Below are 27,983 nucleotides of genomic sequence, written 5' to 3'. Positions count from 1 at the left end.
TCCTCCTGCCAGCGTTTTGACAGCGAGTGGCCCTGCTCATCGAGTGAGGTGCGTTTATGTCAGCCTGTCCGCTCCTGACAGCATGCCTGTTAATTTAGTTAGTAGGCGAATGTTTACGCTTGTATGGCCAATAAAACTACTATCCTAATTTGCTATTGCAATCGATGCTTCACCTTTTGGCGAAACTGCCACGTTTTCTTGATCAGTGGTAGGCCAGTGACCTTGTAGAGCTGCTGCACGTCATGGGAGGCCTTTAACCCTTTTCTTGCCAACAACGAGTCTCACTCGTCCAGGGATTTCCTATCGTTTACTGAGCGCCACAGATGAGTGGCCATCATTTTATCATTTTGGTGTGAATGCTGTGCTGCTAGGTGACGCCAGAAAAAACAGAAAACTTTTTTTCTGGGTGCGGTTGGCAGGAATGCAGTAATAGTCTGGTGCTCCTGGGGTTTTAAAAATAGTGGTGTGGAGTTAGGCAACAGCAGGGACAATGGCCACCTTTTTTAGTGATGGAATCGTGGTGTTCTGGGTTGTTTATTGACCTCATGCAAACAGTTTATTCACCTTTCAAAGCTTTCAAAGCTTCAAGAATCACTAAAGGCTATGGCCCTTTAATATGGCACAGCTGCAAAAGCAAATATACCATTCACTTAATGCACTTTTAGGAAAGCCAGTTGTTGATATAAAAATGCTTTTTCATGATACTTGCATGCTGTGCTTTAATTATTACAAGTTAAAAAAAATATGCACAGGACAGGAAGACCTCCTCACGTACATTAAGTTTTGGCTCTTCGATGTTCCTGCCTATGGCAAGATGGCCGCCGCCTGCTCAGCCAAGCTTCACCCCTTAACATTGGCATATATATAGAGCCTCCACTCCACCAAATTTTAAACCTCCTTGCCTTGAACGAATGTCAGGGAGACGAGACGACTGGAGTAAGCCAAACCTGGAAAGCTCTTGTGAGCCATGTTTGGAGCTTCAGCTTTGTACTGGTGATTGCAAAGCGCCATTTGGGACTGACGTCTTTGCTGGTGACGGCAACTCACGAAAGCACTTTGCTGCTGACGCCTTTGCAGTTTTCTTTTCTCATAGTGCCAGGAATGACACGTCGCGAGAAGGACAACAAAAGCACGCTTGACTTTTGTTCCGAGAAATGTCACGCTTCGTGAAGACTGTTTCTTGGCCCTGCCTATTTTCCACTCAAAAAACGAAAAAAAAAAAGACAGTAACAGACAACAGAAGATAACAAATGAACTGCATATAATGCAATAACAAAAGTGATTCACAAAAAAATCAGTTCGGGAAATTTTGATAGCTTGCTGAAAAAGAAAAGAAAAAAGAAAAAGAAAAAACAAAAACAATTGGCATGGAAAGGGTAAATAACTCCATCTCACAAGCTGGTTGCAGCACTGCTGAAGGTACGAGGCGTACACAGGCAATATCCTTGCACAGTGGTATAAAGTTACGGGTGTAACTGCCTGATTAGTGGCTACACTAGAGAGTTTTATTTTTGCTCGCTACATGATACGGTACAGCGATATGTGACATGTTAGGACCTTTGCGCGTGCACATCGTATACCGAGAAAAATTGTGGCAGTTATTGCCGGTAACCGTAATAGCCACCCTAACCTTGGCAACATGGCAGTGCCGATACAGCACCGCCCACCTGCTTCGATCCAAATTTGCGCTTGCTACTGGCTCTCCGCCCTGTAGGCAAGAAACGAGCGGCAAAATCCGTCATTGCCAAGTTTTATCTCAAGCTGAGTTCAAATTATTAGGTATGTTTTGTCGTAATTATTGAGATCAGCTGTTTGTTTTCACGCTGCTAGGACTGCAAACACTGCACTGAGCCATAAAACAGGTTTGATTTCTAGTTAGCAGATGACGCCACAGCATTAGCATTGGTGATGCGTTGACGATGTGGCACGCTATAAAAGCCTAATTGCTCACTGCGTCATTAATTTACTACCCCGCTCTAGCGTGGTGCGTGATGACAGTAGCGAGCAAATGCCAAGTAGACGCCGAGCAGATTCTGTGGTCCAGGTGAGCATTTGTAAGGGTATTCACCCATACTGCTTGCTAAGGAGGGGTCAAGGCAACACCACCTAGACTTTTTTTCAAGGCCTCGGCAAGCCTCCGTCTCGACAGCGTGACGTCACTGCTGTGAGGTCTGTGAGAAAGCAACGCTCGACTGGCTGGAGTCGGAATGGCTTGCGGCTTCTGTTCGCCAAATAGACAGACAATCTCGTTTGCTTCGAAACAAGTTTTCAGAAGGCAAACTGAAAGAAATTATTACCTACTATCTAACAAAAAGAGCTTTGCAATATTTTATCTTTCAAATGATGCACTTATTTACTTGATTTATTCACGCTTTAAGCATTTTCGTGCACAGCCGAGCGAAGTTGGCAGCGCATGACAGTGCGTCTGGCCACATTGATCTTACGTGCTCGCTCGCTCTGCTGGCTGTTGTGGTTGTAGGCTAGTGGCATTGTTACCGCTCACGCTGTTTTTTTCTTTCTCTTGTGCTGTGTGAGCATGGTTGGGTAAACTACGCAATATGCCTGGATGCTGCTGTGCACCGGGGTGCAACTCTAACTATGCTCATGGACCTAAAGCTATCGGTTTCCGATGGACGCCGACCAAAGAACCGCATGGACGAGAGCGATCCCGCGCAAGGATTTTGCGCCCACAAAATACACCGTGGTAAGTGCGTTCTTTCACTTGTCGCAGGTGCCTACGCATGTGTAAACTCACTCAGCTACGCAACTAAAAACCTTTCAATTTTCATTATTTGTGAGCTAAGCTTTCGAGGCACTTGCAGCATATTTTACGAAGGACATGAGACACGCAGTGTTAGTAATCGTGCTGCTTGCCTAATTTTTGTTTTCGCGCGACCAACCTTGACAAACAGATACTTTCCTCGCAATCTCACGCCTAGCTGATGACCTGAGTCGCTCTAAACGGACTGCAGCGCCTGATCGAATCCTATGAGAGTTAGATTAAATAAACAGCGCTCGCCTGTTGGGCCGCCTAACAAGGCATTGTTACTATGATAATGCCTAATAATACAGCCACATTTTGTGATATGTAGTTGACTAATGTCCACTAACTTTTTCTTGCTTGATTTTTGTGCTATAAGCTCTGTTTCATTTTTTTTTTTTTCAGGTGTGTGAGAAGCACTTTCTTACAAGTGATTTCGTGACCACTTCGACCTATCGAGATGAGAAAACCGGACGAGTACTTGAAGTTCCTCTCCAGCTGAGACGACTCAAGTCTGGTGCTAAGCCCAGCCTATTTCCAAACTGCCCTTCGTATCTTTCTCGTCCCACTACTGTTGTCCGGGAAGGCCCTGAAGAGAAGCGGCTTCGTCTAGAGGGAGAATCACTACAGGAGGCAATAAGGCAGTCCGTTGAAGCTCACGAAGAAGAGAAGAAAAAGAATAACATGATACTTTTGAGGACTTGCTCACCGCTCTGACAAGTTTCCAGACAAACACCTTCTGGACAAAACTTGTTACTCACGACAAAGTCCTCTTCCTAAACTTCGATTCTCAAGAAGCTCCAACCGTGCGGTTTTCTGTGACAGTGTCAGCTGATTTGATCGTGAAAGTGTTTGTTGGTGACGTGCAGCTTAACAAGCTCGGGACCCTCGTGCTTCCTGTTTGTTTGTGTGATCTGCGGGAAATCGACAAGGTCCTTACTGCTGTGCAAAGTTTGGCAGGAAACTTCTCCAACAGCGAAGAACGCCTGCAGATTGTCTAGCGTCACAAAGTTTCCCACACGAGTGGCAAGTGGAAGTTGTCAAGTTCGTAAAACAACAAGTCGGCATTTTACTGAGCAGAACTTCGAGATACCCTGCGGACTTGCTGGTATTTGCTAGCCTTGTGTTCACTATATCTCCACATGCTTACAGATTTATTAGGTCCACATCAAAGTTGAAACTTCCACATCCCGACACAATTAGACGTGTCTGTGGGTCATACCGTGTGAACCCATGCTCTGAGCAACAAGATGCTTTATTTCTGTCATATGCAAAGAGGCTGGCCGTAGGAATGGATGACCACGAAAAAACTGTGACGCTTGTCATGGATGAAATTCATCTGCAGCCATACATTGACTACAAAGGTGGTGGTCTAGTAGGAATGGCTACAAACAGTCAAAACGCAGCAAAAACTGCATATGTGTTTATGATTCAAAGCCTCCTGTCGTCAAGCAAAGACGTAGTGCACATCCTTCCAGTGGCGAAAATAGATGCAATACAGCTGCATCAATTTCTTCGTGAGCTCATTAATGGGCTGGAGGCTACAGGATTTCGAGTAATCGCGGTTGTTTCAGACAACAACTCCATCAATGGGAAGGCAATGTCATTTTTTTCAGAGCCACGGAAGGTTGATACGGTCTACAAGCATCCATCAGACCAATCAAGACCACTGTTTTTTATTTTAGATTCTGTTCATGTTTTAAAATGCATACGAAACAATTGGCTTAACCAGCGTAACAGTGGTAAATGTATGTTTTTTCCAGACATCAATGGACTACCTGACAAGCCGTCCGTGCTAACAGCTTCATTCAACACGCTGCTAGAGCTTCATGAGAGAGAGAGAAATGAGCTTGTACGACTTGCACCAACATTGTCTTTGAAGGCACTGAAACCTTCGAACTTAGAGCGACAAAACATGAAACTTGTTCTCAAGGTGTTTAACACTTTCACAATCGCAGCTCTCAACAGTGCACAAGCAGCAGGACTGCAGCATGCCAAAAGCACGGCCAATTTTATCAGCACTGTCGTAATGTGGTGGCGCATAGTGAATGTTAAGACGCCGGATAAAGGGAGGCGCCTTCGAGATGACTTCCAAGAGCCCATAAAGGCAGTTTGTTGCCCCCAAGTCGAGTTTTTGAACAAAATAGTCAGTTGGCTCGACTACTGGAAAAGCCTCAAGCATGACACTGGTCATTTCACTCATGAGACGCACAATGCATTGCGTCACACGTCTCTTGCTCTTGTTCAGGTGACAAGCTACTGCCTTAAAGAGCTTGGATTCAAGTACGTTTTACTGGGGAAATTCCAGTACTGCCTTGAGGACAGGTTTGGCAGGTACCGACAGTTAAGTGGCGCACAGTACCATATCTCCATACGGCAGATGTATGAAGTGGAGCACAAATTGAGGCTGCAGAAGGTCCTCGAGCTGCCAGAGAGTGACGAGATTCTTCTATGTGCCTCCACTGATGAATTTCGTGATGCTTTAAAGCAATTCCAGATTGTAGTTGGAGAAGAGGACATTGCTGCAAAGCAGCACACACTTCCAGCTATAACTTATGTCGCTGGTTATTGCGCATATGCTGCACTCAAGAAGCTTACATGTGCATTCTGTCAAGAGAACCTGGTTGTTGAGAGTAAGACTGTCACAATTGAGGCAGACGAGCTCATAACGAGCATCACAAGAGGTGGACTTAAGTTTCCCCAAGCTGTCGTTGTGAACGCCGTACTGATTATGAATATTGTTCTCGAGAAACTGACAAGTGAAAAACATGCAGCCAAATTTTATGGCTGTGAAAAGCAGAAAGAACTGCTTGTTTCAATGACAACACTTTTCCTTGAGTGGAATGAAGACTTTGGTGTTTGTGACAATGGCCATATGCCGCATGTAGTGATGGGTACATACTTAGTGCAGCAGCAAACACTTTGTTAAATAACCTTTGCAAACGAGAAAACAACAAGCTGTCTGAAGCCAAAGCAGCTAAACGGAAACTGAAGACACTCCAGGCGTAATCTCTCGCACATGACTGATAATGTGTCCTTTGTGTTTACAAAGCCAAATCGTTTGAGCTCCCAGTTTCAACACTTTCAACAAGATCATTTTAAAAATGTTCTTAAAAGCTTTATCTCCACAATTTTTTTAAGTATTGTCACAAGTTCCGTTTTGCTGTGAACGTTACCTTTCTTTTGACGCTCGAGCTGTTATGTGGAAGAATCATTTGAAGATTTAAGTAAATCATATTTAACCCATTCTGTGTGTGTTCAACTACATGTACTTAAAATAAGTCAACAAAGTGTTGAAAAGATTTTACAGGTAATGTCATGTCTGCTTTATTTTACTTTTTATAAAAATATTGTATGTGAAAAACTTTGCATGAATCCTCGTTGAATGGTTTTATTTCATTGTTGGTTTGTTTTTAAAAGCATTTCATATAATAAAACATGCAGTCTTGTTTTGACAAAAGTCTTCTGGTGCATTTACTAAAGCATGCAAAATAGACCCTCCAATGCCTTTAAAAACTGAAGGCTTTGTCGGGGGTCTATAACATTTACACCTGTTGCTAACAAAAATTCCTTCTAGGCAGGCCCGTAGCCAAAAATTAATTTTCGGGGGTTGGGGCACCTGTTGAAGTCCTTGACAAACCCCTATTTTCACTATTCTGGGTAAAACAGCCCCCTCCATCCGAATTTCGATGGGGGGGGGGGGGGGGGCTCCTAGCCCCCCCCCCCCCTGGCCACGGGCCTGCTTCTAGGTGTAAATCTCCGAAAAAAAAATGCTACGAGTGCAACCGGGCCGCGGAACGACAAAACGCGAACGCGTCCCGGTCATTTGAGTGAAGCCAGCTTCCAGGCAGATCTCACACTGATGACGTCACGTAGGCTTGCGGAGGCCTTGAAAAAAAGTCTAGGTGGTGTTGGTCAAGGTAACTGCAGGGAAAGTGTACAGGTAAAGCGAAGGCCTGCTGTCACGTGCATGTAAATGCCGCTTATGGTTACGGCGTTTTTCAGTCAATCCACCAACCATGGAGCATGTAAGTGGATGGCAAGCAGACGCTGAGCAGATGACGTGGCGCGGATGAGCACATCTCGAGGGGCCTTCTTGTTGGCTAAGAATTCATGTAGCTTCCACAGTGCTGCAACCAGCTTGCGAGATGAAGTACAGCTGTTGCACAGAAGCTCATGCCTCTTTTGTGATGTGTAACTCATGTACTTATCCTAGTGTGAATTGCAGAGCAGGGTTGGCAGCAATGTGTCGGGGTAGAAGAATGATTTTGCTTGGTGCTTGTGTTCATGGAGGCTGCTGAAATCCTTGTGCAAGACTTTGGTCACTTAAAACTGAACAGCAAAATTACTTCACCTGAGAAGAAAAGGATGAAAGAAAATGATCTAGCATTTTGTGGAGTCATTTAAGGTCAATGAAAAAATACTAATTTAATGTTTTGTTAAATTGAAGATGGCTCAACTATTGTTTCCCTGTAGTTTGCCGCTCCCCAATAAAATTCTTCCTTGTACTTGCTCTACAACAAAGGGAAAACAAGCTGCTTTTGCAAGATGGAGAAATTAATCTGGGGCCCTTCTCTGTGGCATCTGTCATAGCCCCAGTGTTGCTTTTGGATGCTATACCCCATGAATCAATCGGTGTTTGTCAAAGTAGAAGAAAATACTAGCACTAGTGGTGGTTCACTATTTACCTCGCTTGCTGTCTGGCCAACAACTTTGTGTGAGAACCCTGTCCCTTCATCCTAGTCATCGAATGGTAAAAACTCAGTTTGTTTTGATACGAATGGGGCAAATTCCTGTGCACGAAATCAAAGCCAATCCGGTGGGTTGCACTCAGCCGTAAGAGGTGTGGCTGCAGTAGTTATGGGCACTTTATAATTGTGTCTTCTGTTGAAGCCTGACGGCTACTATGAAGCACTATACTCTTCGCTGAGCAGTCGGCCTCATGGAAATAACTTGTGTGTACCCTGCTAGATGTAGAGTTTTCATTGTTCTAGGCTACTGCAAATGGCTATCTATTCTTGCCTTGTTCAAATGTAAGGGCAGTCATCTTTGCAGTTAGCAGGTTGTTAGTAGAGTTGACTGCTGGATTTGTTGGGGAAGCATGGTGAGTGTGCTAGCTCAAGATTGCATGAGACGAAAGAAGAGAACCATGCAGGGCGATCTCTTAACTTCCAAGTCATGCAGTGCGATGTCAGAAAGGCTATTTTACGTCTATCACTCCTATCACCATTTTCTTGCTGTTCTATTCTTTAACTGTTTTGGTTCCCCATGAACCAGAGGTGCCATGGCCACCATACTCCTGACCTAAGAACAAGGTAAAGCAATACCTCATTTTCCTTTAAATCCAGTGAGTATGGCAGTGGTTGAAGTACAGGGAATGCAAATTGACCTGTGTTTCTGGCTGCGTTCATAGCCTCACATGAAGCGGTGCTGCTCTAGTACATGGCTGTATTTCCATGGCGATACAACAATGGTGCAGGCATTCTCAGAGTGCACGGGTCACTGGCCCAAGACCCTGCTGGATGCTCTGCGATTTTGTGGGCTGCCTCATTTGGGACGCCACCATAGCGGCATCGGTGAGTGGCTACTTGCTTTACCAGGCTTCATTCCTTCTTGGCGCCTTACCAGCAGCCTTTTGCCATTTCATATATTTAATGTGCACAAAGCCAGCAGGATGTGTATATCAATGTGCTTCAAAGCCTCTAGCTTTAGTCAAGGAGGTTATGCTAAAACTTCTGGAGTGGTGCCGGTGCTCCGCGGCTGACGCCGACGCGTCACCATATTGCTCAGGGTACAAAGCGGACGGGCGCAATATGGCGTTTGCGGGCGTGTGTGGTGTTCATGTTGTTTTTGTGCGAGTGCGTCTAGATTTGGTGAGTGCGATGCCACTGGTGTCTTTGCAAGATGACTGTGATCAACCCTAAAGGCGATGGTGGGCTCTGGCGCAGCTTTTGGCCGCACGAATCTCGTGGAGAAAACGCCGGGGATAACTTTTCACGTGTAAGTAAGCGGGCTTTGCTCGCGCTTGCTCGCACACTTTCTTTTTTTTTTCGCTTATTATTGAGTGCAAAAGCATTCGCGTGTAAACATAAGTTCCTTTTGCTTCTGGGCGTCATAAAACACTCAGGTTCACCAAAGACACTGCAATGCGTGGGAGCGTGCTGTGTGGCGGGATGGTTGGGCGCTAAAGAAGAATGACGTTCTGTGCACTTTGAAGCCGACTGCTTCGACAGGACAGGACAAACGACAAGGCTACGAGCGGGTAGCATTCCTACCGTGTTTCCAGCATTTCCAGCTCACTTACAGAAGCCAGTGAGTACAATGCGTACAACTGAACGCTTGTTTCTTTAAAGTAGCAAATGTAGCGCCGGCTATACATCTCTGCGCTTTCAGTTTCTTATACTTATATGCACATTTGCGCTTTAATTGCCACAATTTCTGATGTTATTGCGAACTGCTTCTGTTTACGTAGGAGAAAAAATGAGCCCCTCCGAAAAGTCAAGAAATGCCTTCGACTGAAGCACCTCTTATTGATGGAGATGCTGAAGTCTGCTCCCTGCAGTCTTCACCGACGAAAGAGTGGTACAGGCAGAAAGCTGAGGAAACAGCAAGCGAGGTGCACCAGCCGAAAAAGAAAGTGAAAACACTACAGCAGAGCAAGCGTAGACTATCAAAGCACATTGATGCTTCTCATGCCTTCGTTGACCAGCTGAAGGAGCAGAACCCTTTGTCGGAGAAAGGCTTGGAAGTTTTCCAAGCATCCTTTTCTTCGGATATCCAGCAACTGCTCGAACGAGTCCATGAAAAGACGAACAAGCAATATCCACCCAAACTTCGAGCATTTGTGCTCATTCTGTACTAGTATTCACCAAGAGCTTATGATCATGTGCGAGCTAAATTCACCAATGCTCTGCCAAACCAGCGCACTCTTTGCGAATGGTACAAGGGGTGAATGGTAACCCTGGCTTCACTTCGGAATCATTCGAGTTCATCAAGAACATAGTGCAACGCCGAGACAAGCCTCTGATTGCGGCAATAATGGTTGACGACATGTCTATTAAAAAACCTTTTTTATTGCGGAGCTGGGGCACTCTCTGGTGAGTGTAACGTGTATACTTCAGAGCACGTTTAAGCAAATTATTTCCATTATGCGTCACCAATAATTGTACTATGCATTTTTAGCTAGCACTGGCGAAGGTGTAAACATCCTTTTTACTTCCTTCATGGCATTATTGACTTATCTATTGTCTATATCCGCTACCATTGTATAATTTCTTCTCACACCTTCTTTTAAATTTTATTTTCCCTTTTAACCATCCCTCATACAGTGCTCCTTTAGGAGCATGCAGTGAGTCAACTGTGTAAAAAAATAACGCAAACTGACATTCCACTGTCCTACTTGCATGTCATAGAATTTCACCCCTCTTAAAAGGGAAAGTGTCAAGCAAAAAATAAATTCGCTGTATATTAAAGCCACTCCACCCTTCCCTCACCTCCTAAGAAAAAAAAGGGGCCTTTCATCACTTGTAATAGAACGCGCAAGCGCTCACGATGTGGCGGCAGTTCTAGGCAGTTTCCGCCTCCTTTTGCCCTGAGCAAGATGGCCGCCGATCGGTTCTCGAGGCTTCACCTAGACACATAGGCGGGTATGGGCGACCGCCACTCCAGAAGTTTTAGTATAACCTCCTTGGCTTTAGTGTGCCTTTATCACTGTTTATCACAACCATACCAAAGCATCTGAATGTGAGAACAAGCCATCGCCGTAGCAGAATTGGTAGTGCTACACGTAATGCATGTTGGGTTTGGCCTCCATTGGTGGCATGTTGTTTTGTCGTCCACTTTAATTTCTCTTTAGCTTGTAATTTCATCAAAGTAAATGGGCAGCTAAAGTGCACAAGTATCTGTACCTGAAAAGCGTGGAATGAAAAAAAACGTGAAATGGAGGAAGAGGTCAAGAAAGTTTGGAACCAAGTTATAGGGTAATTGAAAGTGTAAAAAGACAGCCAGGGGGAGTCATCAGAGAGAAAGTGAGAGAAACAGAGTGTGAATTGGATGCAAAGAATGGAAACAAATGACCGTGGAGATTTACAAGAATGGGAGGAAAGAAATTAGAAGGGAAAATCTGTACGATAACACAAAGGGGCAGTGCTCTGCTATTTAACCCTTTATTGACGAGTGTTGCCTACGAGCAGCATACCATGAAAAAATTTTTTCTTCCCACGAAGTTTTGGTATTGAGTACGAAGTTTGTGGCTAAAGGTCTTTGGCTAACACTGAATGACAGGCTGTGAGCGTCATTTGCTGGTATAGGGTAGGAACAGAGGAAGAGAAGAAAAACGTTTGCCACGTGACCCAGTTTCTTTTCAAAGCACTGTCAGGAGAGGTAGACCGATGTAAGATGTCCGGCAGCAGGAGTGTCATAGACGTTATGTAAAGCAAGCAAAATGTACCCCTGTGGTTTACATGTGATGAGAGCTGTCTCTACAAATTCCAAACGAAGCCATAGGTGGCTTGAGGTGAAGCCCACTACCAGTTTTCTGCCTGCTGTTTCCCCTCTATTGCTGAAAAAGTGCCCGCAAAATATATTTTTTAATTGGTTATACTTATTCTCAGTGTTTTGCACATTTAAATAGCAAATGCACATTTTTTCGGGGTATTTATATATGTCGTCATTAAAGGGTTAAGGCTCGAGCTGGTTGCCTAACAACAAAAAAATTCAGTGCCATTCCACTCGGTGAAGGTCGATGACCAGTGAAGCTGTGTATGTGGTGATTGACCATTGCTCCGGTGAAATGTTCCAAGTTTGCAGGATCGGGGCCACATGGACGGTTCGCATTTCTTTCCGCCTCGCGGTCCTGGCGAGCAGCACGCTTACGCTTGGCGTCCGCTGCCCGCTCATCGTCGGTGGTCTCCTTCCGCTGCTGCTGCGCGGAAGGAGACCCTTTCTGTTCACGCCGTCGTTTTTGGAAGGCACGCTGTTCTTCTTCAGACCGTACAACACGCGGCCTACCCATTTCATAGAGCAGAACTGAGAAAAGGAGCCTACGTAGAGCATGATGTCAGGAGTCGGAAGACACTCAGATTGGTAGGCACTAGTTTGAATATGCGGGATGGCGTACACATGTATGCTGCAACGTAGACGTGGCCGACGCGGATCAATGTGTGGTATCTGTTATTATCAGCTTAATATCTGATACAGGTTTTAGTTGGACCCAAGATATTAAACTTATTTTTGCTAGTTGGCAGGGTGCTTGAGCCTGTTTCACCTCCGCTGTGGGTTGGCCTGGTATTGCACGATCTTCAAGATCAGTCCACAGTTTTTGGTCTACGGACATCGCTCCGCTGGAAACTAGCGATATACAGCTTCGCTGTAAAACATACCAAATCAAATATTCGCAACAAGATGATGCATGTGTATGCTGCAGCAAAAATCCGGAGACCACTCGGCGCAATGGAATGCGAAGAAATGGATTCACCTAGTGAGACCCGGAGGTAACGTACACGTTCCAGAAGCGCTAGGATTTAAAGTGGACGGCAGCATCAACCAGTCAGCATTCGAGATAAGCAAGAGACGTTTAGAGTATTAATGGGAAAAAAGCAGGGAAGAGATCGATATGACCGGATATGTTACAGGCATAGGTAATCTAATGGTACAATGTAGGTAGAGAAACTTTGCGGAAGAATGAATGAATAAACCTTTATTTGGAGCAGTGACTTGTCAGTTGAGGTGGGAGGGTCCCTTATTCCAGGAACCCTCTGGCTTGGATCGCCCTCCGGGCCCGGGCAACGAGTTTGTGCTGGTCTACCAGGTCCGGCTTGGAGATCGGAGCCTCCGACGTTTCAGCGAGGAGGTTTGGGTCTGCGTCTGCTGCTACTGGTTGTGTCACTGTGATGCTTGCTAGGATGCTCTTGCATTGCAGTAGGAGGTGCGCCAAGGTGTCTGGCACGTTGCAGTGTGGACAGGTGTAGCTGTATAGCGTCAGGTGGAAATGATGCAGTAAGCTTCCGTGGGTGAAGGTATTGCTCTGGAGTCGCCTGTAGTCGGTGCCTTCATTTCTCGTTAGTTTTGGATGTGGTGGAGGGTATACCCTGCGTCCAAGCCGATAGTGCTGCAGTAGTGCTTGATAAGTTAGTGGTATTGTTTCCATTTCCTCCACTGATTTGGGTGGGTGGGACATGTCCATAATCTTGTGTGGGGAGGCGCAGTTGACGCTTGCGCGGGCCGCGGTGTGTGCCGCTTCATTCCCCTTGAGTCCCTCGTGTCTCGGAACCCACATGATGCAGGTGTATGGGACAGGAGTGTCACCACGTTTCAGTATGTTGATCGCTTTGATGGAGATCCATCCTGTCCTTCATGTAGTTGCGTGCTGCTGTTTGAGAGTTGGTGAAGACCACTATGGCATCCTCGCTTGTATGGGTGGCGAGTGCAATAGCGGCCTCCTCAGCTGTGTGTGCGCATTTGGCGAGAATTGTCGCCAACGCCACTGTCATCCCCCTGTAGTTTGTGATGCTGATGGCGAAGGCGTTTCGGCCCGGATACTTGGCTGCGTCCACGTAGCACGCCTGCGGGTCGTTACGGTGCTTGTGTCCGATGGCGTTTACCCTGGCGAGCCGTCTGCCTCGATGGTGTTCTGGATGCATGTTCCGAGGGATCTGATGAACTTGTAGACATTCTCGGAGCTTCGACGTGATCTTTTCCTTACGTTCGCCATCGAGTTCTAGGTTGGTTGCTATCCTGTGCGTCGGAGGACTGCTCTGCCTGTGGTTGTGAGCTTGAGTCTCTCGATCTGGTTGATGAGGTGAGCTTCCGCGAGTTCTTCCCAGCAGTTGGGAACTCCCATGCAAAGCAATCGGTCAGTGGAGGTGGTTGTCGGCAGTCCTAGGGCGAGCTTCGTGGTCTTTCATATTAGGAGGTTTAGCTTTTGTTTGTCGGCTGTCTTTAGGTTGAGGTAAGGAGTTCCGTATGTAATGCGGCTGTAAAGGAGAGCTTGTACCATTCACAAGGTGTCGTGCTCTTTGAGGCCATTGCGGCGATTGGCCACCCGTCGTATCAGATGAGTAAGCTGTGCCACGGTGTTCTGTAAGAAAAAAAAAATTCAGAGCCCTTCCACTACTGTGAAGATGGAAGCCAGTGAAGCTGTGACTATGGTGGGTCTGCTGTAGTCAATATTGCCCCTGCAATGAGAATGGGCGTATCGTCGTTGGGCATCACCCAACCGAACGATGAACATGTCTATCATGAACGCTTTGATGCAAAAATAAACTATTATCTTTAATTGACAGCTATGTACCTCAAAGAAGAATACCCTCAAACAGTCGATCGCCATGGTTCAACAACTCTCTTAAACGTCTGCGCAACAAAAAGAAACGGCTATTCCGTCGGGCCAAGCAAACAAATCTCCCCGCGCATTGGTCAACGTACCGTCAAGTGGAAACTGAGTACATTCAAATGACTAGCAACGCTAAAACTACCTTCTTGAATGTTACACTGCCCTCGTTTCTTCAAACGAGTCCACACAAGTTTTGGAGTGCTGTTAATGGCACTAAAACAAACATTGTACATTTAACTTACTCTGAAAGCTCCAGTATTCCACCTAATCAATGTTGCAGCGTTTTGAATGAGGCGTTTGTCTCTTTCCTCAGTACTAATATCATCGCCATTCTACCGAGTGCACCGAGTTCGAACTTTCCTGTAATGGATCCCATAATAATTGACTGGGTTGGTATTAACCGGCTAATCGATAATCTGCAGATTTCGTCTTCCAGTGGGCCGGATAGTATTAATTCAAAAATATTAAAATGCACTGAAGTGTTTTCATCTGTTATTCTTTCTAAGATATTTGCTCAGTCATTGCAGTATTCTTCGCTCTCGCGTGACTGGAAGAAAGGTAAGGTGGTTCCAGTCCCGAAGTCAGGCAATGCGCATGTTCCCGAGAACTACCGTCCCATTTCATTGACAAGCATCCCATGCAAACTTTTGGAACACGTCATTTACTCTCACCTTATTGAATTTTTAGAGACCAATTCATTCTTTCATTCCTGTCAACATGGCTTCAGAAAAATGTACTCGTGCGAAACCCAATTAGCTTGCTTTACTAATGATCTTTTTGCTGCATCTGACAATAGCTTTGATGTTGACTGCATTTTCTTGGACTATGCTAAGGCCTTTGATACCGTAACGCACGATCTACTAAACCTTAAACTCGACCAGCTTAACATTGATCCTTTAGTATTAGCTTGGATTAAAGACTTTCTTTCCAATCGAACCCAGTACGTAACTGCCAATAACGCTTCCTCTGCTTTTTTATCGGTTACATCAGGGATCTCGCAGGGATCTGTCCTCGGGCCTCTGCTCTTTCTAATTTATATTAACGACCTCCCTGACTGCGTCAAATCGTCTTCAATTAACCTATTTGCTGATGACTGCGTAATATATCATAAGATTAATGATCCCGCTGATTCCACTAAACTGCAAGAAGACCTTAACAATTTATCCATATGGTGCAGTACATGGAACATGAAACTAAACGTAAATAAATGTAAATATATGCGCATATCACGCCGCACTAACAATACTGATACACGCATGTATTTTCTCAATAGCGCTCCTCTCTGTCAAGTTAATTTTTATAAGTATCTCGGCCTTTATATCACTCACGATCTATCATGGCACAAACATGTTGAATATATAACTTCTAACGCTAATCGTACGCTAGGCTGTCTGCGCAGGAACTTCTATGCCGTTCCTGCATCTTTAAAACTGACGCTCTACAAAACACTTGTTCGATCAAAATTAGAATATGCCTCGGCCATCTGGGATCCCTCTCAAGTATCACTAACCCTCTCCCTCGAAGCCATTCAGAACCGTGCGTCCCGCTTTATTCTATCTAATCACTCTCGTCATGCTAGCGTTACACTCATAAAGCAAACCCTTAACCTACCGGATCTTTCAGTACGTCGTGCATACAGTCGCCTCTGCCTTTTCCACAAGATTTACCACAACCCGGTATTAAAAGATAAACTTTTAACACCTCCTTCTTACGTTTCATCCCGCAGCGATCACATTCATAAAGTTTTCATGCCATCTTGTCGTACGAATGCGTACTATTACTCTTTTTTACCTCGCACCTGCAATGACTGGAACCACCTTCCCGCATCGGTCGCCACTATTACAGAAACATCGAGGTTCAAGACTGCTGTTTTCCATGCCATCTAACAATTATGTTACTCATTGTTCTGCATTCTTTTTCTCTGTATGTACCACTCCTTTCTGTAGCGCCTACGGGCCTTGAAAGTATGTAAAATAAATAAATAAATAAATAAATAAATAAATAAATAAATAAATAAATGTCTTTTGTAGGCATTGCAGGGGGAACGTACACAGTCGCGATCACCGTACCGTCAAAGTGTTTAAAGATGGCTACGCCAATCGCGGCGCGCACACAAGCGCTAACGTGCTCACGTGGTTGCCAGGGTGACCTACGTCACGTAATGAAGAAGGAAACGTAATATCCAGCGAAAACCGCACACTTTCTTACAATCCTAAGTTTGAAAACGCCGCCAACCCGGCGTTTTCATATGGCTCCACTGGGTGACTTCGAGGTGGAAGGACGCTTGGTGGTGCAACCCACAACCCCGTTTGACACTCATAGCATCCATCCAGCAAAGAAGCAGCGTCGCCGGCCTAGCCTCGCTAGCCTCCCAGCAGGGCTCAACTCTAGTCGGACGCAGCTTCCAGCAGGCTTGCTGTGCTAGCCTCGCAGCCGGGCCAACTCTACTCAGGGGTGAACGCGGCATAAAAAAAGGTCGAGTGGTGCAAGAAAAGAGAGATAGCGGGGGCTCGCCGGCCAGGAGGGAGGAGTGGCCGTGCAATTAAAAAGACGACGCTCGAGCGAATGCTGATGATATAGTTTTTTTTTATACACCGCGGACGTGATCCTGGGGGACCTAGCCCTTAACAGCTTCGCTTAAGGAGATGTATACAAAAATGCTTGAATGAAAAGCATTTCATTCACCCATTTCAAAGGTGATGCCAATAAATCATCATCATTTCTGTTGTTAAGCCTCAACTCATTCGAAACGACAAGCGATCTCGAAAAATTCGCAAGGGTATTCATAATACTCTGTCGTCAAAGCGGCCTGAGGCTAAGCGAAAGCCGTTTAGACAGTTTTTGCTACTAAATCATCACCATCATCATCTGAGCTTTGACAGTCTGCATTAACCAAGGATGTTGGCGGCAGCGACGCAGTTTCGCCACTTGGATTCACTTCCGCGTCGGGTTAGCCTATCACGGCTAGTTGCCGCCTAGGGCTTCACTTCCAATTGCGCAAAGTAACAATGCCGCTACTCCTACTTTCGGCAAAGCCACTTGGCAACACGATGTCCTCCAAGCAAAGCCGCAAGCGGCCGATCAGCAAACCAACGTTCTTCAGTTTCACAGCTCCTTATGCACTGGCCAACGTTTCCAGTGGCCGACGTGGCCGCAGCGGCTTTCACTGGAACTATTGGCGCTGTAGTCGCGTTTTTCGTCGTGCGACGCCTGCTCCTGCTGCGATGCGTCGTTTGTCCCCAAATGGCCTGTACCGCTTGTCCGTCGGTAAATGTAGTTTTGACATGCACTGTGAGTTTTATCACAAACCTGCCGCGCTTAAGGGCAACTCCGGCGATTTTTCGATGTCAACGGATGTCGATGAAATTCGCTGGGTATGTTGTCAAATGGCTGTAAGTAAATGTGATGGTGGTCCAGCATTGTTGGGCTGTGATGGTAATACACTTACGTATATGCACAATGCTTTCTGATTGCGGCTGCTAGCACTGCACTGCATCTCGCAGGTCGTTTGCAGCACTCTAGAAGCTGCAGGGCTCCTTCGCCAATAAGAAGGCTGAATGCCCCTTGATATGTCTGCATTCGAGTCATGTTGTCTGCTCGCCACCACAGTATTTCGCGGTATACAACGTGCATGCGCTAAGATCCTAATGTGTCATGTATCACTGTAACATAACATGTACCAAGCAAAATACAACTTCTAATCCCACCATTAGTCAGACAGGTATGCTCGGAAGTATATTCCGCTGCGCAAGGATATTACCTGTGTACGCCTCGTACCTTCGGCAGTGCTGCAAATGACTTGTGAGATGGGGTGTAGATATGGTGCATGTGTAAGGTTTGCTTTCTGCCACGCGTCTGTTGCTCTGGCCAGAGCTGTTGACACTGCAATATATGGTCATGTTTCTTGTGGGATTGTGCTCATAAATACTTACTAAGAAGGTGCTATTCACCAGGATTGTTTTAGAAACCTTTGAAGTCATTTTTACTGCTACAAAACACATGTGTCAACCTAACAAAATTTGCAATGTTGGCAAATTTACAACTGCTATCGTGGCAAATATGAGTTTGTTATATGTATCAAGGCTTCACTATAAACAGTTTTTATGTCTCTTTAAATTTATATACCTTTTGTGAGCAAAAGGCGATGCAAGAGAGCTCAAGTGGGCTCCATGGAAGGCTAGATAGTAGTCACACCAACTTTTGATTTTGCATCAGTGTCAATTATAAATTCAATATCTATATCTGACTTCATATACATAGATTGGTCGTACTACTACACTAATGTAGAAGACAAAATGACTGTGAATGTGATTTCAAGAGGTGGCTGCCCATAATGTTATGCGTATGGAATATCCTTTGTTATGTTACAGCAGGATATCAGAAACAACTTCTTTGTAATGCTGACTTAATAAGTGCTGTGTTTTATTGTCCATCAGTTCATGTATGCTGCATCAAAAAAATACTTCCTTGTTGAAGAGGCTGGAAAAATCGTGGCGTTATAGTTGGTTAGTCATCTGTTATATGCCCCCTCAGGAGTCCACTATTTAGTACATGGGTCTGTGCTCTCTCTCGAGGTTAACCATAGCACTGTTCAATGTTCAGCCATAAAGTAGCTCTAAAAAAATTCTAGGGGTGTGGGAACAGGAGTTTTTGAGACCGAATCAAGTACAAATGAAACACTAGTGCCTGAAGCAAATTGAATAAAATCAAATAGGGTCATAAAGAAATTGAATCTAATATTGTATTTTTTTCGAATAGTTTGTGAATAAAGTACCGCCTTCTAATCATTAATGTGAAACAGTTTTAACTTCCTGGTATTCACAACAACTGAAAGTTTCTGTCATTGCTCTGCACATTTTATTCTAAAGCATGGTTTAGTAAAGAGGGCTCAAGTGGGCTCCATGGAAGGCTAGATAGTAGTCACACCAACTTTTGATTTTGAATCAGTGTCAATTATAAATTCAATGTCTATATCTGACTTCATATACATAGATTGGTCGTACTACTACACTAATGTAGAAGACAAAATGACTGTGAATGTGATTTCAAGAGGTGGCTGCCCATAATGTTATGCGTATGGAATATCCTTTGTTATGTTACAGCAGGATATCAGAAACAACTTCTTTGTGATGCTGACTTAATAAGTGCTGTGTTTTATTGCCCATCAGTTCATGTATGCTGCATCAAAAAAATACTTCCTTGTTGAAGAGGCTGGAAAAATCGTGGCGTTATAGTTGGTTAGTCATCTGTTATATGCCCCCTCAGTAGTCCACTATTTAGTACATGGGTCTGTGCTCTCTCTCGAGGTTAACCATAGCACTGTTCAATGTTCAGCCATAAAGTAGCTCTAAAAAAATTCTAGGGGTGTGGGAATAGGAGTTTTTGAGACCAAATCAAGTACAAATGAAACACCAGTGCCTGAAGCAAATTGAATAAAATCAAATAGTGTCATAAAGAAATTGAATCTAATATTGTATTTTTTTTTCGAATAGTTTGTGAATAAAGTACCGCCTTCTAATCATTAATGTGAAACAGTTTTAACTTCCTGGTATTCACAACAACTGAAAGTTTCTATCATTGCTCTGCACATTTTATTCTAAAGCATGGTTTAGTAAAAGCACAAAGGGAACATTAGGAACTAAGCTGGTTGTTCACAAACTCAGGGCTCAGGAGAATATGAAGCCATTCATTATTTATTTATAAAGGTAACCTTGTGGATTAGTTAATATCTCTGTAAACCATTGCTGGTATACAGGTATAACAACGAGCATGCTAAAAATATTATTTGATGTGTCTCCACAGGACCTACTTAATATCATCAACTACTCCCTAAAGAACAGTCGGAGTCCTCCAGATTGGAGGCTTGCTAAGATTCTCCCCCCTACTTAAACAAGGAGCAGGATTACATATGGACAACATAAGGCCCGTTGCATTAACATCTAATATTATGAAAGAGGTGGTGGCGTGGAGCAGAGGTAGAACACACGGCTTCTCATCTGAAGGTCGTAAGTTCGAATCCTCCTCCAGTCCACTACATTTTCAGGCATGGAGTAGCGCCTGACACCGGCAAAAAAAAAAAAAAAAAAAATTTCCAAGAGCTAGTGGAGCATTACTAGTCCAGGTGCAACCAAATTAAGAAGGCCCACTAAGCTTCAACAAAGTCACTCCCTCACCAGAATAGGAATTGGCCTTCCTGTTGCAGTATTCGGCCGCTACCTCCCTCATGACTCCTACAATTAACCCGTGGCCCTCAGTCCCCAGTGGCTGCGGAGCACCTGACCAAGGCGGCGGTCAGACCTGCGACGCGGCAGAGGGTGCTAAGAATCTCTGGGTCCAGGCAGGCCGCCACTGGAAACTGAACCTGGCATTGTTCTACACGCTCTCCCTCTCGACTGAGGCTAGCTTAGCAGGGCTATTTGAGGAATTATCAGGCATTCCCTAGGATATTATTGGCCTTAGGTTAGAAGAACTGGTGAGGCTTATACAGTGCTGAATAACGGCCACATCCTCTGCTACAGAGGTCTTCCAGATAAGAGAGAATTTGGGTAGGATTTCTAGTCCATAACAACATAGCGGGCAACATTGATGAATTCTACAGCATTAATGAGAGGGTAGCAGTCGTCGTAATAAAGCTGAATAGAAGGTACAAAATGAAGGTAGTACAAGCCTACACCCCAACCTCTAGTCACGATTATGAAGAAATAGAACAGTTTTATGAAGATGTTGAATTAGCAATGAGAAAGGTGAAAACTCAGTATACTGTAGTCATGGGCGACTTCAATGTAAAAGTGGAGAAAAAGCAGGCTGGTGAGCAAGCAAAAGGAGAGATATTGGTAGAACTCGCGGAAAGGAATAGGCTCCGAATAATGAATACCTTCTTCAGGAAGCACAGCAACAGGAAGTGGACCTGGAAAAGCCCTAATGGAGAAACAAGGAATGAAATAGATTTCATACTCTCTGCCGATCCAAGCATAGTGCAGGATGTAGAAGTGTTAGGTAGGGTAAAGAGCAGTGACCATAGGTTAGTGAGGTCTAGGATTTGTCTCAATTTGAAGAGAGAGAGTGTAAAATTAATCAAGAAGAAACAAGCCAACCTAGACGCAGTAAGAGTAAAAACATACCAATTCAGGCTGGTGCTCGCAAACAAATATGCAGCTTTAGAACAGGAAGATAAAGACAACATAAATGTAATGAATGAAACCATAACTAGGCTGATCTCAGAAGCAGCAATTGAAGTGGGAGGTAAGGCACCAAGGCAACCAGTAAGTAAGCTCGCCCAAGTAACAAAGGACCTAATAAAGAAACGACAATGCATGAAAGTGGCAAACTCGAGAGAGTTCATCGAACTGTCAAAACTGATCAACAAGAAGAAAGTAAGGGATATTTGAAATTATAATGTGGAAAAGATTGAGGAAGCAGTAAATTATGGACGCAGCATGAAATCAGTGAGAAGAAAACTTGGCATAGGACAAGGCAAGATGTGTGCACTGAAAGATAAGCAGGTTAATATCATCAGCAATTTCGATGACATAGTAAAAACAGTTGAAGAACTCTATACTGACCTCTACAGTGCTCAGAGCAGCCAATATACTTTCATTCGAAGTAGTGATGAACAGGATACAGAGGCTCCTATAACTAGTGATGAAGTTTGAAGGGCCTTGCAAGACGTGACCAAGGGAAAAGCTGTTGGAGAAGATGTGATAACAGTCGATTTAATCAAAGATGGAGGAGATATCATGCTTGAAAAGCTTGTGGCCCTTTATACGCAACGGCTCACGACTTCAAGTGTACTAGAGAGCTGGAAGAACGCCAACATTATACTAATCCATAAGAAGGGAGACGTTAAAGAATTGAAGATTTATAGACCCATTAGCTTGCTTTCAGTATTATATAAAATATTCACTAAGATAATTTCCAATAGAATCAGGGCATTACTTGACTTCAGCCAAGCAAGAGAACAGGCTGGCTTCAGGAAGGGATATTCTACGATGGATCATATCCATGTCATCAATCAGGTAATCTAGAAATCTGCGGAGTACAATCAACCTCTCTATATGGCGTTCTTAGATTATGAAAAGCCATTTGATTCAGTAGAAATACCAGCAGTCATAGAGGCATTGCGTAATCAAGGAGTACAGGAGGCATATGTGAATATCTTGGCAAATGTCTACAAGGATTCCACAGCTACCTTGGTTCTCCACAAGAACAGTAGAAAGTTGCCTATCAAGAAAGGGGACAGGCGAGGAGACACAATCTCTCTAATGCTATTCACTGCATGCTTAGAAGAAGTATTCAAGATCTTAGACTGGGAAGGCTTAGGAGTGAGGATCAACGGCGAATATCTCGGCAACCTTCGGGGACAAATTACAACAAATGATTGAGGACCTTAACCGAGAAAGTGTAAGAGTGGGGTTGAAGATTAATAATGATAATGTTCAATAGATTAATAAAATTATGTTCAATAGCCTCGCAAGGGAACAAGAATTCAGGATTGCCAGTCAGCCTCTAGAGTCTGTAAAGGAGCACATTTATCTAGGTCAATTACTCACACGGGACTCTGATCATAGAAGGAAATTTACAGAATTAATAAGATTGGGTTGGAGTGCATACAGTAGGCATTACCAAATCCTGACAGGGAGCTTAACACTGTCGTTAAAAAGAAAAGTGTACAATCATTGCATTCTACCGGTGCCAACATGTGGGGCAGAAACTTTCTGTAAATAAATTTCTCTCTCTCTCTCTTCCCTCGAGAACAAGTTAAGGACCGCACAAAGAGTGATGGAACGAAAAATGTTAGGCCGAACGTTAAGAGACGAGAAGACAGCGGTGTGGATCAGAGAGCAAACGGGGATACCTGATATTCTAATTGACATTAAGAGAAAAAAATGGAGCTCGGCACGCCATGTAATGCGTAGGATGGATAACCGGTGGACCATTAGAGTTACAGAATGGATACCAAGAGAAGAGAAGCACAGTCGAGGATGGCAGAAAAGGTGGGGTGATGAAGTTTGGAAATTTGCAGGCATGAATTTTAATTAGCTAGCGCAAGACAGGTAATTGGAGTTCGCAGGGAGAGGCCTTCGTACTGCAATGGACATAAATATAGGCTGATGATGATGATGATGATCCTTTATTAAGAGGTTGCCGGACGTTTATATTCGCGACGAAAGAAAGAAAGAAAAAAAAATATCACTGCCAAAGCACTCCGTACAGATGGTTAACCAGCGAAGCTGAAATATGCGGCCCCGGTGTTTATCACTGGGTTAATGCCTACGGTACATTAAAGTCTTTCTCAGTTATTGGTCTATGTGTTTCTTAATGAGGTTGCACACACGTTCGGCTGCGACGGAGTGAATGACGTCACTGACGGTATATGCCCGCAGTCCGCCGTTGTCGTATTGCCACTTACGATTCTTGAAAATGAAATCTGTCCATCACGTAAGACAATGAATGGCTCATACTCCCTTAAGCAATGGCTCATACCACCGTAAATGCGGCCTCTACATTACGAAGAGAGAAGTGAAATTCTACGCTGGAATGATGAGCGGCAACGGAGCCAGCTGTGGAAGACGACGACGAATGCGGGAGCAGTGGCACGAGGGGGCGCCAACGAGCCAGCTGTGGAAGAAGACGACGCTCGAGCCCTTGCTGATGACGATAGTTTTCGACGTATAGGTGACAGACGGACGAATCGGCTAGCCACATAAAAGGAAAAAAAAGACGTTCTTCAGTATTTTGTCTTAATTGAAGCTAATAGAAACGACCTTAATGATGTAGTTATGTAATACGAGACATTATTACAACTCCCAAAGAACAAGGTCATGAAATTTGATTGGTGTAGCTTGTGTGCATGCAGCAGTGATGTGATTGCTGCTCCAATTGCTCCAAACTGCCCCAAAAGGCCAATCCTGCTACATTTTTGATAATGTGCTCCAAAGCTGCTCCAAAAGGTGTTTTCTGCTACTTTAAAAAACAAACTTATCTAATAAGTGACCTTTGTCATACACGCTCATCATGTGTGCACATGGAGGAAGTAAAATGTGGGTGCAAGAGTCGGGCTGCTATGTGCTTGGAATGTGCTGGCTCGAGCCATTGCTGAAATGGCGCTTAGGAGGTGAGAGCAGACAACTTTCCTAACACTTTATGAAAAAGCATTCTGCTGATACAGCAAAGCCTTTTTGCAGTGTGACATACATGTGGATTCGTCAATTGGGTACATGACGGCTGAGAATTTTGCTAAATGGGGCAACTCGTTGCACATGCTACTGAGCTTGTTTCTCTTCCTTGCACTGCTGCCATATTGCTGTTTTCAGCTGGTTTGGCTTAACGAGCGAGCATTGCACACTCCTAAAGCTCTTCCGTAGTCGAGTTCCCAAAATTTCCATCTCCATGTGCACTTCTACAGTTCTCGCCAGTTTAGCGCCCAGCCTCCTGCAAACTAGAAAGCTAAAGCAGAGATTAGATTGGTTTGTGGTCATACTATCATCGTGATGCTGTAGTGGTCGTATTATCGTCATCCCAGCTTCATCATCTAATTTTCTTCATACCATCTTCTTCATACAGTTGTCATCCCATTGCCATGATGCCATCGCCGTCACACCACCGTCGTCATTACTTCGTCATCATGCATGGGATTCACATGTTTTAGCGCCACAACTTTAAATGATTCTTGGTAAAAATGTGCTTGTTTCCTGTTAAACTAGGCTTCCTCCTTCTGTAAGCTCTCTTGCTTCTCTGAAAGGCAATTTTTCCATTTGGAAATATGCATTCAGATGCTTCAAAAGCGCGCTTTTCTGCTCCAAGGCGCACTTTTGGTTGCTCCAAGAAGCTGCTCCAAAATGGCCTCTGCCAATCACATCACTGATGCAGTTAACCTAACTTATTGTTCAACAGGATGTTTGTAGTTCATACATACGTATTTGAACACAAATGCAGAGGGGGTGAAAATACAGGGACAGCCGGTATTCTGCCACAAGCAAATGATAGGCAAAAATTGTGCAAACGAAGTGCAGGACCGTGACTGGCAAAGGTCACGCAAGCTAGCATAAAAATCCTAAATTAATGCAATGTATAATGACCAGCATAAACTGCTATTCCTTCTTTTCCACCAGAAAGCTTGTTTTATTTCAGCCCTTTGAAACAGTATACAAATATGCGACATTTGTGATTGTTCACCATTTACTCTATCGCTGCAGCTTTATATATAGACCTGGGGCTACCTTAGCGCTCTAAACTCCTGAAAAAATATTTCTTGTTTTTTGGTTTCAACCAAGAACACTGAACCCTATATTCTACGCTTAAATGCCGTACTTTCCTTTTTTTTTCTCACCCGTCTCTCTTTCGGAATAACTACAATAATATGTCAGTAAAATTTGATTCCACCTGCCGTGGTACCAGTTGCGTTTAAGGTTCCAAAGGCATCATATATTTTATTCCTGTAGTGTAATTTGAATTACTTTAGCATAACTTATTAGGGTTCAGCGTTTTTGGCTTTTGTTTTCACATAATTCGGCATACCTTTTTTTTTTTGTTTTCTGTACAGTAAATAAATTTTTCTAGGCAAGCCTTCAGCGACGGTTATGGTGGATGTTTTTCGCGTCGAGCTTACAGTTTTTTGAATACCTGGTTTACTGGAATAGCTGAAACATGTATGACTGCAGATACTGCTCTTGGACACTGTACAGTTGCATCGAATACACAGATTAAGAAAGTCTCCGGGAAGTAGCCGTAGGAAGGGGACATTGCTATACGGCTATGTTACTATATATGCAAGAACTGGGCGCGTGCATTCGACGTTCGAGCACGAGAAGAATGTGACATTATTCGTAACATTATGTCAGTACAGAGATGCACCGAATAATACAAACGAAATCGCAATGTATGGGCGTGATCCCACGTTAGCATCACTGAACTTGCACAATTCATCCGCCGTAGTGGCCGCAGCGTGATGGCTGCAAGGACCCTCTGCTCATCCCATCCCTGCTTATCATCGCCAGCAATAAGCAACACGGCAGCAAATAAAGACGTAAGATAAACTCCATGGGCGCTAGGCATGACCTTCATCTCGCCAGGCCCCTATGAGGCTCCTTGCATCGCAACGTATCTAGGCTCGCAGCTGCGCGGTGATCGCTACCTTAGCGCTCTGAACTCCTGAAAAAATATTTCTTGTTTTTTGGTTTCAACCAAGAACATTGAACCCTATATTCTACGCTTAAATGCCGGAGTTTCCTTTTTTTTTTTTTTCCCTCACCCGTCTCTCTTTCGGAATAACAACATCTTCGGACCAGAATGGTCGATACAATTTGCACCTTAAGTTTAATGTACAGAGGGAAACGATACTGCAGTATAGAGTCAAGTACATATGCGCCAGGTCACCTTTGTTTTTCCCCTGTTGGCAGCGTAAATTGTGTTTGGGGTGCACACGTGCTTTCATCTAACGCAGACGACTGCCGCAACCTGGCGCAGCTGGTCGGTTGGCTGGCGTCCCGTGGCCACCGGTTTGCGTGAGCCGGTGTTCGAGGAGGCAGAGCTGCCGCAGGAAGCCGCGGTTGGGCACGATCTCGCGCCGCGCGCGCACCAGCCGCACCGCCTCGCGGGCGCTGAGCCGCCGGCGCAGCATGAGGAAGGCGAGCACCAGCGTCGCCGAGCGGCTGATCCCCTGGTGGCAGTGGACGAACACGCGGCCCCCGGGCTCGGCCAGCGCACGCTCGATGAAGTCGGCCGCTTCGTCGAAGAAGCGGTCGAGCCGGAACACGGACACGTCCAGTGCCTCGATGCCCAGGAAGCGTATGCCGGCCGCCCGGTACAGCGCGGGCCCCGTGTTCACCAGGCAGAGCGAGGCGTCGCGGCCACATGCCGCGTTCAGCACGTGCGTCACGCCCATCCGTCGCAGCAGGCCCACGCACAGCGCCGTCATACCGTCGCCCAGCAGCACGCCTGGGTACACCTCGTTGTACGGCTCGCGCGGCAGCTCAAGGCGGCCGCGCGGGCACAACAGGCGGCACAGCTCGTCCTCCTCCATTCCTGCGCAGCAAACACTCGTGGTCTTCATCTATGGCCTGTGGCAGAGTCTGCGTCACGCACGCCGTACGTAGCACTCGCAGGGCGAGTATTGTGTATATGGGCCCGAGTTGAGAGACCTCGCACGCCATATGCGGACGTACCGCATCTTTCACGTTGATTTGCATTACTAAGATTATTGTCTCTAGCAGATTGGATTATAATAAAACTTTAATTTTCCTTAAGTTTTCACTTGTCTTATTGTCTGCTGGCTTCGACCGCGGGTGCGACTTTACCCAACAGACCCTCGATACCCCTGGTTCTTCGCACTGCTTGCTCACCATTTCCAGAGATTGCCATCCATCTTGTGCCCATGAATGTGACCTATTATGCCCGGAGAGAGCGGTAAAAGACTGCAAACAAAGGTCAGAACCTGCTTTTTTACTTGGTCGCTTTTTCGAGTCTGCCATTGAATAGAGTAGTATTCGTTCTTTGAAATCCCATCTGAAAGTGATGCTGTCGCTTGCGCGCGTGCCTGCCTTCACTTCGCATTCAGCGTTTTGTGCCACAACCTTGAAACGCGGAAAAAATAACTATGTAAAATGTAGCGAGTTGGAAACCTTATTAGTTTTCGAATGGCGATTCGCAATTTGACATTCGAGCATAAGCAATTATGCAAGTAATTATAAAGTGAGGCACACAATGTCGGCAGTGGCGCACCGACGGGGGGGGGAGGGGATTCGGGGGTTGTAACCCCCCCCCCCTACGCCGACTTAACCCCCCCTTTTGTTTAACCCCTTTTCTTTCCTTACGCATTTGAGTACTGCAACTAAGATGTAAGACGGGCAATCGTCTGCACACTCGCAAAAAGCGCATTTTTTTGACAATTTCCCG

The 27,983-nt window shown here is 45.0% G+C and overlaps 1 protein-coding gene and 1 non-coding gene across 5 annotated transcripts in view; both read left to right on the top strand.

Annotated features, from left to right (window-relative positions):
- LOC119433470 (ERI1 exoribonuclease 3) overlaps window positions 1-27,326 on the top strand; it is a 55,107-nt gene extending 27,781 nt beyond the window's left edge. For 2 of the 4 annotated variants that reach the window (XM_049659126.1, XM_049659127.1), the window contains one exon: window positions 26,533-27,326. In XM_049659126.1, coding sequence (XP_049515083.1) covers window positions 26,533-27,270 — 738 coding nt within the window. In that variant the 3' untranslated portion in view covers window positions 27,271-27,326. Of the gene's footprint in view, window positions 1-1,974; window positions 2,045-8,240; window positions 8,338-26,532 lie in introns of those variants that run through there. The other 2 variants (XM_049659128.1, XM_049659129.1) reach the window with 2 other exon arrangements.
- On the top strand, window positions 11,882-12,080 carry LOC119434192 (U2 spliceosomal RNA). Its single transcript, XR_005188577.1, has one exon. It is a non-coding gene; the product is annotated as a U2 spliceosomal RNA (small nuclear RNA).
- Window positions 27,327-27,983: the final 657 nt, after the last annotated feature.

The sequence above is a fragment of the Dermacentor silvarum genome, chromosome 11 (assembly GCF_013339745.2).
Source record: "Dermacentor silvarum isolate Dsil-2018 chromosome 11, BIME_Dsil_1.4, whole genome shotgun sequence".
Taxonomy (NCBI): domain Eukaryota; kingdom Metazoa; phylum Arthropoda; class Arachnida; order Ixodida; family Ixodidae; genus Dermacentor; species Dermacentor silvarum.
This window is presented reverse-complemented; position numbering and strand designations above follow the sequence as displayed.